General features: G+C 33.9%; 1 protein-coding gene across 2 annotated transcripts in view; it reads left to right on the forward strand.

Annotated features, from left to right (window-relative positions):
* The window catches only part of LOC125651895 (uncharacterized WD repeat-containing protein alr3466-like), a 44,675-nt gene extending 33,381 nt beyond the window's left edge, over window positions 1–11,294 (forward strand). For both annotated transcript variants that reach the window (XM_048880739.2, XM_048880740.2), the window contains 6 exons: window positions 1,302–1,354; window positions 2,630–2,731; window positions 4,082–4,268; window positions 6,408–6,523; window positions 7,737–7,830; window positions 8,174–11,294. In XM_048880739.2, coding sequence (XP_048736696.1) covers window positions 1,302–1,354; window positions 2,630–2,731; window positions 4,082–4,268; window positions 6,408–6,523; window positions 7,737–7,830; window positions 8,174–8,407 — 786 coding nt within the window. In that variant the 3' untranslated portion in view covers window positions 8,408–11,294. The remainder of the gene's footprint in view (window positions 1–1,301; window positions 1,355–2,629; window positions 2,732–4,081; window positions 4,269–6,407; window positions 6,524–7,736; window positions 7,831–8,173) is intronic.
* Window positions 11,295–11,700: the final 406 nt, after the last annotated feature.

The following is an 11,700-nucleotide window of genomic DNA, read 5'->3' on the forward strand; positions in this document are numbered from 1 at the left end:
TTTGGAACATTTTGACTTTTTCTCAGACTCTTCTAGCTCATATTTCACGAAAATTGTGTTATAACATCTTTTTGGGTAGGGGAATTACATGTATCTATGGAACCTCTATAAATCGTACAATCTTGAAATATTTTTTACAACTGGGCGTCTGGTATAAATACTGGGTTCATAGCTACAGTGAGCATGTAAACCTAATCTTATATTATGCTAAAATTTTCAAGATGAAGGCTCTTTTGTGTAGGAGGTGCATTTAGTTTTACTCTCAATGCTAGGACAAAGCGCACCTATAGTCAGTGAGGAAATTTTTTTTAAAATAAAATAAAAAGTGATTGAACTGTTTAGACTTGTTAATGATAATTATATAAAAAAAAAAAATGTTAATTTTTTTATCAAAATGAAAACATAAAACGATGTCATATTTGCAAGTAATCAATCATTATTCGGGTGATGAAACTGCTTATGAGAAACTTACTGTGTACATGCATTTTTGCAGTGTGGGAATTTATCACACCATGGGTGTAAACAAATTGTGTCATGCCTTTATACTGTGTATGAGAGCTTTCTAAAGAAAAATACAATGTAACTTGAATCAATCCATCTTAGAACTTGCTTATTATCAAATTCATTGCCTTGGATTAGGGGTTTTAAACTTCAGAATGGGGCTATATATAGATCATACAGTCAATGTAAAAATCTTCTCATCTAGGAAAAAACTTAGTGCATATCATAATTGAGCATGGAGGCCTCTACCGAAATCGTGAAAATTGTACATGTACCAATACATCAAGGCTCCAGGACAGGTCCATGAATATCATACCTTGAAAACGCAGTTATTTGAATATATGAAAATCTTATTTACTCCTGACATTCAAGCACAGGAACTGGATATGTGATGGTATAATGAGCATGAAGGCCACAACCAAAATTGTGAAACCCAAGATCTTAAAACCAGGGGTTCAGACTCCAAGGATGGGGATCACACTGGGTACATAGATATATACTGAGCATGAAGCCTCTGACAAAGTTTTGAAATTCATAACTCTGGGTTAGTGGTTCTGGTCCCAGTTGGGTCCTGTGACTTATAACCTGAGAATGCAGTACCTTTAGCAATACTCTTCACTCCTGAACATCTGCGGTGGCGCGGGGGCAATATATTTTTGAAAATTCAAAGATTATTGCTAAGCTAAAGATCATTCACCAAAGGTCAAATTTGCCAAAATTAAATGTGATCACCCTTCAGAGCACCATGTTTTCCAAACATATCTGTTTATTGACATGGAATTTGGTTCTCTTTCTGACAGCTGAGTGGAGGTTGGGATAAAAGAATATGTATCTGGGATCTGGAGAAAGGATCGTAAGTACATATAGGGCATCGAGTTAATCCAGAGGTCACTGTTGGTTTAAGTTAATTACTATTGTTAAGATCCTTTTTATCAAACATTCGGATGATTTCAATATCTGATATTCAGCGTAAAAAGAGGTAGGTGGACGACTGATATAAAACAGGCCTGTAGCTTTATAATTATGTTTGATGGGGTAATGATGATTTTCTACACACAGAATGTGCTTTGTGATAGACATATCTATTTGTACCAAAGATTTCTTCTGAATATTCAGTTATGAGAGTTAACGGGCATATGAATTAACTTTGTAAAAATTGTGATTTAATATGCATGTACAAAACAGAAATGGTAATTATGCAAGATATTAACACACAATATAGCTCACAATCCACATAGTGTTAAAGTTATCAATCCATCATTTAATAGATTTCTAGATAATTTGTCCCATTACTGATCCGTCCCCAAGTCGATCCGGTCCCCAGAAAAAATAATTACCATGTTTTTGAACTATTTTTCCAAGTGTTATTTTCAGTACTGAATTGGTTTATAATGATGGACCATTTTCTATCCTTGGTTTCGGTAGATAAAAAAATATCCCAAAGTTATGAGCAATATTCTTTGGACTTTAGGAGTTTTCTTTTTCAAAAAAAAACTTTTAATAGTTAGGTTAAGCTTGGATGCTGAGTTAATTTTTCGGTACTCATTAAAAGATGGTATTCTTGCAATTAATGATCAAAGATTGTAAAACAAAGCAGTTATGATCAAAACTCTTAACAAAGGTGTTTTCACAATGATGAATGGACACGTTTAAAAATGGATTGCTGTACAAACTTAAATAATGATGATTTTACAATAAAAATGAGTACACTTTTTCATAAACACATCTTAATGATTATCGCACTTCAAAAAAAAATTATAAAGCGTAATTGTTGTATAAACAATTCTATTTACATGCTTAAATCTGACAGTTATTTGATTATAGTATATAACTTCAGACTTAAAATTTGTTTCATAATATCTCTGCTAAATTGTGTTAAAATATGCATGCAAAAACTTCCCTCTTTTCTTAAGTAATCAATCATTTATTATATCTTTAATGAAAAGATTGGGGGGGGGGGGGGGGGGTGTCAACTAAGCAAAATGAGACGGACCATCTAGGAATGGATCAATCTGACACTCATTTAAAACAGCATGAATGACAAATTTTAATTCCTTGGTTTAAAACTTTAAAATATCATGAAAAACTACAAGATTAATGCATAGTTTGTACAATTTTGTGTTTTCAGACTAGAAGGGACTTTCCGGAACACGGCCCCGGGAGCGTCCTATGAGAGCCTAGAGTTTGCTTGTGATGGAGTCATTCTTGATATGGATTACTCTACTAAACAGTCAGTTTAATCAAAGAAATCTTTTATTCATTATGGACACTTAATTGCTCAAACAAATGAAACTTCTCTGTTTTCAAATATTTCAAATATTTAAAATAGCAACATTACAAACTGAATTCAGTCAAGTTATCAAATTATTAGTGTTTACTGGGTATTTTATTTTAGAGACACTCTGTAATCATTTGCACTCTTTTCGCACATTGATTAAAATTGCTCTAGGTGCATTATGTTGGTAAATGTGTATCAATAGATAGTCTACAGTGAGAAAACTTTCAAACATACCCCGATTTTGTCAAAAACTTTGAAAATTATAACTCTTCAAAAGGATCGAGGTAGAAAAATTTGTTTGTAGCAAGAGTGTTAAAATGCATATTGTAATGCATGTACAACAAATTAAAAAATGTAGGGTTCAACAGACAACTTGTACCTAATAAGGAATGACGCTAATTTTGACCTTTGTTATCTGATATAATGTAACTTGGTGCAGTTTACGCAGTAAAATGTAAACAATTCACAGAATGTGATTCACATGTCAATCGATGTGGCGTGACGTCATTCAGTACATTTTTTAAGAGATAGTGCATTTTATACTTTGATAGGCAGATTAAGCTATCCCACAAGTGAAAATGTATTTTATTATGAAACAGAAAACGTTACAAGTACTTGATATACATGTACCATTATTTCGCACATGATATCGTTTTATTAGGGTTAGTATTAAGTTTTTACCATTAACGTTTTGTGTAGTTCACAAGTAAAAAAAAAAACATAGAGGGGCCTACGCCTTGTTTGACATCGGGAAAAAAAGTCAACAAAGGTGTTTTATTTTGCACATTTTATTCCGTTGATTTTCAATTTCATAGAAGGCCTATGTAGTAAGGGTGCGAAGTGAATTCAAAAAACAAGTGCCGCCTTGGGTTACCAAAGGGGCGTGTTTCCCATAGCAAGTTACATTATACAATACAAACTAAATTTTTTCAGTGTGCCCAGCCAATCAAATTGGATGTTACAAGTGAAGTTAAATTATAAAGTAGTAGATCAATAAAGGTGCAGATTTATTGAAATACTTTATATTTCATACACCATTTTAAAATATATTATCAGTTAATATTGTAGCTGCAGATCTGTAGCTCTGGGAAAATATTGGGACAAACATTTTTCCGGAGAGCTACAGATCTGCAGCTCTGAACATTGGATTAATTAACGTATGAGAGAGAGAGAGAGAGAGAGGTTTTCCATCAGTGGGAGTGAAACTCTAATGAAATTGAAGTGACACCTTAGTTAACTAATGTTAATCCCACATAGATGTGTTTACTTGTTTATTAATGATTTAAATTCTCTCTTTTCCAGCAAAGAATTTGCCTATGCTTCCAGTGACAAAATGGTATACATAAGAAAATTTTCCACAAATGGTGCTAAAATGACCTTGGTAAACACATTACAAGGTCATGAGGGTGAGGTTACTTGTGTGCGCTGGAACATCCACGGGAAAGGATCATGGGTGACTGGATCTGAAGATGGAACAATCAGAATTTGGGTCAGAACTTTTTTTATGCCCCTAAGATTAACAATCAGACGCATGATGTTGATCTGTTCATCTTTGCCTAACTCCCATATAGCCATGTTTTTTTTAGCGAGTCAAATTTAGCAGATTTGGGTTTACAGTGGAGCCTCGTTAATCCGGACACTTTGGTTCCCAGCAAAATCGTCCGGATAAATGAAGCGTCCGGATAATTGAATCGCATATTTTCTAGCTTTGCATAAGTAACCGATATGTGTCTACTTTATTGATGCATAGTGAATTAAACACATTCTATCATTGGATTTAACCATTTGCATTAGTAAATAAATTAATTTAATGTTAACATTTACATGTATTTCAAAGCACTAAAATTTAATGTATGTGTTCAGTGTATTTGCCTGTGCTTACATTGTACATACATATTATCCCTACAAATAAATATACAAAACTGTGTACCGTCTGCATTAAAACAAATACTTAATCACTTAATGTAACTATAAGTAAATAAATCATTAGTAACTAACATAATCATTTACACTTCAAACATTTCATCACACTTTTATTTCTTAAAGAGGTCGGTAATTTCCATCTGTCACGATTCACGGGTTCGGCGGTCTGTTTAAACAATCTTCATCGTCCAAAGTTGTATAAGAATTTCGTGATTATCATGTCAGTTGACAACATTCTTTAACCAAAATTCAATCTGCCAGAGTTTATATTTCTTAATCTATAATTATCCAAGACAATATCGGGAGAACAAAATCATTTAAGCTCGTAATATAAAGACCTACTACTGCTTTGATCTAGTCACGCGCACCTATTATTTTCATGATGCGATAATAACGGAACAAAACTCGGGTGAAACTAACATTACAGGTACATACAGAATTTAATTGTCATTTTCCTTAAAATGGTAATTTTCTCACTTCTACCCAGAGTTTAAAAATTCGAAAGCAATAAAGCTCTACAACATCGTAACAAGAATCAATCGTACACAGGTACATTCTACATGCGTGACATTCTAAACGTTAAAAACTTATACTACATATACATGTGCATGAACATACATGTATATTTTACGCCAATCAACAGTATAAAATCCAGAATCTAGAAGTATAATCTACACTCTTTGGATGTGAATAAGCCGATATCAATTTACGAATCAGTACAACTGATATGTGTAGCAGTTTAAAAATTATCATTACGGCATGATGTTTAATTTATTAATACTATTAGGGTATTGATCAAGACTACAAAATAATATGCTACAGATTTATTTACAAAATTCAACACTACACGCAATAAAGATCTTATGTGCGAAAATTGGCAATACAATGTCTCGATCGGCACGCGCTATCTAACGGACTTATCATCACACACCACCTAATTGGAGGGAGGTGTTGACAGGGTACAGGTAATCACTTCAATTAGACAGTTTGGCTTGTTTTCTTTATAATTTACGCCTTGCTAAACTTGTCCGACACAGACCTTCCCTAAACAAAATTACCGTCCGGATTAACGGTACAATTTTCAATGCATTATAACGTTTTGTAGTAAAAAGTGACCGTCCGGATCCGGAACGCGAATTTCCGGAATAATGATGCAAAATAACGTATAAAAATTCCGTTCCCTAGAAGAAGCGTCCGGATTAATGGCGTCCGGATTACCGAGGCTCCACTGTATAATGATTAATTATGGTAGACATAATTTTGGTGAAATATAGTGGTTTTTATTTGGTGAATCTTTTGGAAATCACCAAAATTTACTGTACTTGCAAGAGAGAAAAAAAGGCTATGTGGTATAATGTAAAAAAGACAGACTTCATACATAGGAATATTGGAAAGTCAAAGCTATGATTGGTGTTACGATCAAGGTCATAGATCAATGGTTGAATTTTGGACAGTTACACAAATTTTACTATGGTTGGGGCTATAGAGTGTCACAAACTCCTTTTGCTGTCATTGAAATGAAGAATGCCAGTCATGGGCATTACAGTATGATGTATATACATTGAAAGGAAACACAGCTCCCAATATATAAGTGTCTCCATATAAAGAACAGATAAAAGGATATCACTTGATCTTTCTCCTTATCTATAGAATGCTCATAGTAATGTTCATAAGATGTCAGTGATCAAATGATCTTGTTTACCAGGCTGGACATGGTTTAAATGATTGTGAACAGATCCTAGCAGCGCATGGTGGAGTGTGCTGTATGTGTATTGACAAACTCAATGGAAGTATAGTAGTTGGAATTCAAAACACTATCAGGTATGTTAACTGACCTCTAAACAATCTCAGGTGTGTTAACTGACCTCTAAACTCTATCAGGTATGTTAACTGACCTCTAAACACTATCAGGTGTGTTAACTGACCTCTAAACACTATCAGGTATGTTAACTGACCTCTAAACACTATCAGGTGTGTTAACTGACCTCTATCAGGTATGTTTTAATAACTGTTCTCCAAACTCTATTGGGTATGTCAACTGACCTCAATTATCATGACACTTGTGCCCTAAATTCACTTTGCTTAGCATAACTGTTTGACTAACAGGAATAGGTCATCTATTCTTAAATCAGATACCTGTTTATATATACCATTAGATACCTGTTTATATATACCATCAGATACCTGTTTATATATTAGATACCTGTTTATATATACCATCAGATACCTGTTTATATATACCATTAGATACCTGTTTATATATACCATCAGACACCTGTTTATATATACCATCAGATACCTGTTTATATATACCATGAGATATCTCTTTATATATACCATTAGATACCTGTTTATATATAGCATGAGATGCATGCATTTGTATATGATATAGAACATAATTGACAAGTAATAGGGATGTTTGTGAATTCCATATATATGAGCAAAGTTCTTTTTTCTATCATTTCGAAATCCAATACTGGTATCTTTGTTGAATGGTCATGGTATCTTTGTTGAATGGTCATGGAATAGATACTAGTACCTTTGAAATAACTAGCTGTTGACCACAGTAGTGGTAGATTTGCCTGACATTTTTAAGAGACAGAGATGAGCGATGACTAACCTCTTATGATGAACTGTCAGGCTTCTTTCAAGACTGTCATGAAAATTATAGGAAATAGACATCGTAGATTGTATACACACGTGTGTGAATTGGGCATTAAAGCTTGTAATGTGATAATGAGATTTTCATCCAGGGCAAACTACATAGTAAAATGAATTCCATTTTAAGGAGTTTTACAGGCAAAAGAAAAACATCCAATGCATTTTATTAAATTTAGTCATGAATAAGGAGTTATTGAAAATAGTATTGTCTTCTGTCAAGGGCGGATCAATGCAATTTTAGGGGGAGGATCTGGGGTGGTTGCAATCCAAGTTGCAGAAGCAATTGAATTATTACAGTAAATCATAATTGAGGGTCTTTCCATTTCATGGCTTTTAAAATTATCAAAATCAGTAATATTTCTTTGAATTTTAGGGTATATGATTGTGAACATTATCGCTTGGTTCAGACAAATGTCGGACACACTGATGCAGTTCGAAGTATTATCCACATCCCAGAAAGAAATCAGGTAATGTATCAATAAGACATTCACAAGTTCATTTACATCATTCTAGAAATGTATTTCAACTCATTAGACTTAAGTTTGAATTCCATCAATGAAATTCAATGCGAAATACAGTAAAAACTGCCTAATCCGACACCTGTGCAATCCGTTTCACTGAGCATTCTGACCCTTATTTTCATTCTCAATTTCATATTTTCATTGTTTTTTACACCCAGCGCACTGTATTCTGACAACAACAAAAATTGTCCCCCAGTGCATATCGGATTAGACATGTTTCATGGTATTAAGATTTTACCCATAAATCTATTGGAGTGAGTATTGAGCTCATTTATCTGTTTGTTTGAAGTATGTTTCCTGTTCATGGGACCAGACAATAAGAGTTTGGAATGCCTGGAAAAAGCCCAAGAGAAGACTGATTCCAAAGAACGATAACAAGGGCATGGTTTTGAACTCTGGAGTCGGTGACAACAAGCCCTCGACGGCGGGGTCCGAGAAGAAGGTGGCATTTTCTGATGTGGATGGAGATGAAGAGATGGCGAAGATTCCAGAAGAAGACGAAGACTTACATACAGAAGCATGACCTGTAATCAACGAGACCATTCCGTGCCATAATAGCAAATGTGATGCAAGTCACTTATTCAGCCTTGGCCCATGTGATATCATTACATGTACTGCATACAGTGAATTATTCACCCCCATTTTATTTTTGCCCCCTCACTCTCATTGTCAGTTGGTGAATTTAAGACTTGATGAAACAATTTTTTCTCTTATATCTCGCTTACCACAACTGTGACTTGATGAATTTAAAATGGGGTGAAACCATCTGCATTGCAAGTGTAGAAGGATGAAAATAACAGGGCAAAAATAACTCTGTATTCGGTATACACTGTCTGTAAGTGCCTGTCAATTGTGTGACATTCATTACTGTGATATGTGGAGGGGGGGGGGGGGGGGGGTTAACAACTATTAATTCTATAAGTTTAAAGAAGTAAACTACTGTGCAGTATTTTGTATTACTTAGGCCTCATTTCAGATTTCAATTTTTAAATATATTTCGTCTTATTTTTTAATTGTTTTCTATATATTCATGAACATTACCATATATATAGTGTATATTAGATATATATTATTTACTCGAAAGATTTATATTTTTAAGAGTATATATTTTTAACATTCTGTATATTTATAGCATTTTCATACTTGTTTATATTTGAGTGTATTTCGGTGTATTAGCTCTTCAATAAGCGGGTTAGATCTTGTGTTTACATGTCTCTAGTCAGTATGGTACTGTCTATCTCTGTTCTTACTTAAGTTTGTGTTCGTCCTCGAATTTTTTATTCTTTGAATCTATAAATATGCAGTTGATGCTATGAATGGATGTTTCATTTCAGATAAGATTAATGAATGGATTCTTTTGTTGGAGTGGAACTTTCCTATACTGTATTAAGTATTGATTGTTCCATCTCATGGGGTCATTCTTCTCAAAAATCTATGTCTGAAAATGGTTTGTTATGATTTTTCATACACACACACACACACATATACAAACAAAGTAAAAACTGGAAGCCCATACCTTGAGGCTGAAATTACGGAAGATTCTCACGAGTGGATTGTATATTGCTCGAGAATTTTTCGCTCATATGGAGACATCACCATTGCTGGTAAAGGGCTTCAAAATTGAGGCTTATGCTTGGCGCTTACAGCCTTTGAGCAGGGAGGGATTTTTATCGTGCCCCACCTGCTGTAACACGGGGCCTCGGTTTTTGCGGTCTCATCCGATGGACCATCCCATTTAATTGCCTCTTATGACAAGCAAGGGATATTGAGGACATATTCTAACCCAGTTCCCCACACGGTATTCAACAGGGTCTGTATCCAAAAGTATAAACTACATATATATAGTCCATTCCAGATGTAATGAGATTCTGGGGACAAACCTAGATTGTTCATTACATCCAAAGTTCAATATAACTGATGTCAAATTATATAGATAATGAAATGGGGGATTTATTTTTACTTCAATATCAGAGATAGTTCAATATAAACAACTTCAATATACGTGGAAAAGACTATATCTATACAGTAAGAAGAAGAAATTGAAATTGTCTTTTTGCATGATAGGGTCAATCTGCATGCTATGAATATCTTTTCAGTGCAGATTTCATTTAATTATTTCAATTTTTTGATCGATGAACAATTAAAAAAGCAGATTTCCAGGGATTATGTAATCTTTGCACTTCTCTTAATTGTTTAAAAATTTTGACTGTCAAACAAATACGTATTAAAGCAGATTTTCTTAGATTACATAATTTCTGCACTTCTCTTAATTATTTGAATTCTTTGACTGACAGACAGATTTCCATGGATTGCATGGATAATCTCTGCAATGTCACTCTTGCTCTGAGCTAAATGGACAGTATTTTGGGCTAAAAGAATACATAATGTCTTATAAACATTTATAGATGAATAGTCCATATAATTATGCTGATCATATTTATATATATATAGGAATATTACAGAAGTATTTATGCATCTATTGTTAAGGTCTATTTCATCCATTATAGAAAATTTCAATTTACTGCATACAGTGTTATTTTTACTGCATAGAAAGTTTCAATATTATTTTTACTGCATAGAATTTTTCAATATTATTTTAACTGCATAGAATGTTTCAATTTACTGCATACAGTGTTATTTTTACTGCAGGTCAAAATCATGAAATTAAAATTATAACCTTGCCGTATATAAAACTGAATTTAGAACTGCCTAAAAATGGCCTTGGGCAAGAAACTGAAAATAATCAGGTGTGAATGTACAGCTGTGTGCAGTCTACTGTAGTTGTACACATTCTGTATACCCACATGTGTGTCTCTGTAAAATGCGTTTCAAAAAGATTTGCAACATGATAATCAATGTGCCAAAATTCTACCATGACCTGTAACCTAAGGAAACCAGGGTTCTGAGATGTGCATATCTGCACAGTTCGGTGCTAAATGTATTAATTTGGTAAGCATTGATGTGTCTGATGTTGGTATATTCACCTAAGATGTTGGCATATGCACGTATGATATATTTATTATGTTAGGTAAATATTTGGAGTTAAACATTCCCAGATTCTGGTGTGTAGTGTCTGTTCTGTGCAATTTGGTTTGACTAGGTTATTTTCTTGGTGTATTGTTCATTCACAATTATGTTGATTCAAACCTCCTTGTGCTTTCTCTGTGTTCATTCATTTGTAATAGAAAATAAAGACATTTTGTATACTGTTAAAATCCACAATTGACAAAGTTTGTTGGTGTTTAATTTGTTGTCTTGGTGAAAATAATTAATTAAATCACAGTGCACTGAGGTAGCTCAGTGTCAAATTTGAATGCAGCTCATTACACCGAAATTTTATTTTTAGATTTAAGGTATTCAATGTATATAATGAACATATTTCATTTCTATTAAATGAATGGTGTAATATTTGTAATCGTGGTATTATTTTGAAGAGTTTATCAAATAACAATAACCTACCATAGGAATTTACAAAATTTTGATTTTTCTTCATTTATTTCACCTAGAATTTTACATTAAAGTGACATCTGCAAAGGGGGGGGGGGGGGGGGGGGGGGGCAGGCACATGCCTAGTCTGTGGTCATGATCATATACCCCTACCATTTTATACGCCCTTTGTCAGTATGGCCCTATCCGTGTGTCCGGCTGGTTGTCCGTCCGAGGTAATGTTTTCCAGACTTTTTTCCCGTAATGGATGCATGTACGGCTTTGAAATTTGCTCACAATTTCTCTCTCAAGAAGCGCAAGAGTTAGTTTGCATTACATCTGGATTGGTGCACTTTGACCTATTTTAGGGCTATAAGGAGGTCAAACCGT

Source organism: Ostrea edulis, chromosome 5 (assembly GCF_947568905.1).
Source record: "Ostrea edulis chromosome 5, xbOstEdul1.1, whole genome shotgun sequence".
NCBI classification, from domain to species: Eukaryota; Metazoa; Mollusca; class Bivalvia; order Ostreida; family Ostreidae; genus Ostrea; species Ostrea edulis.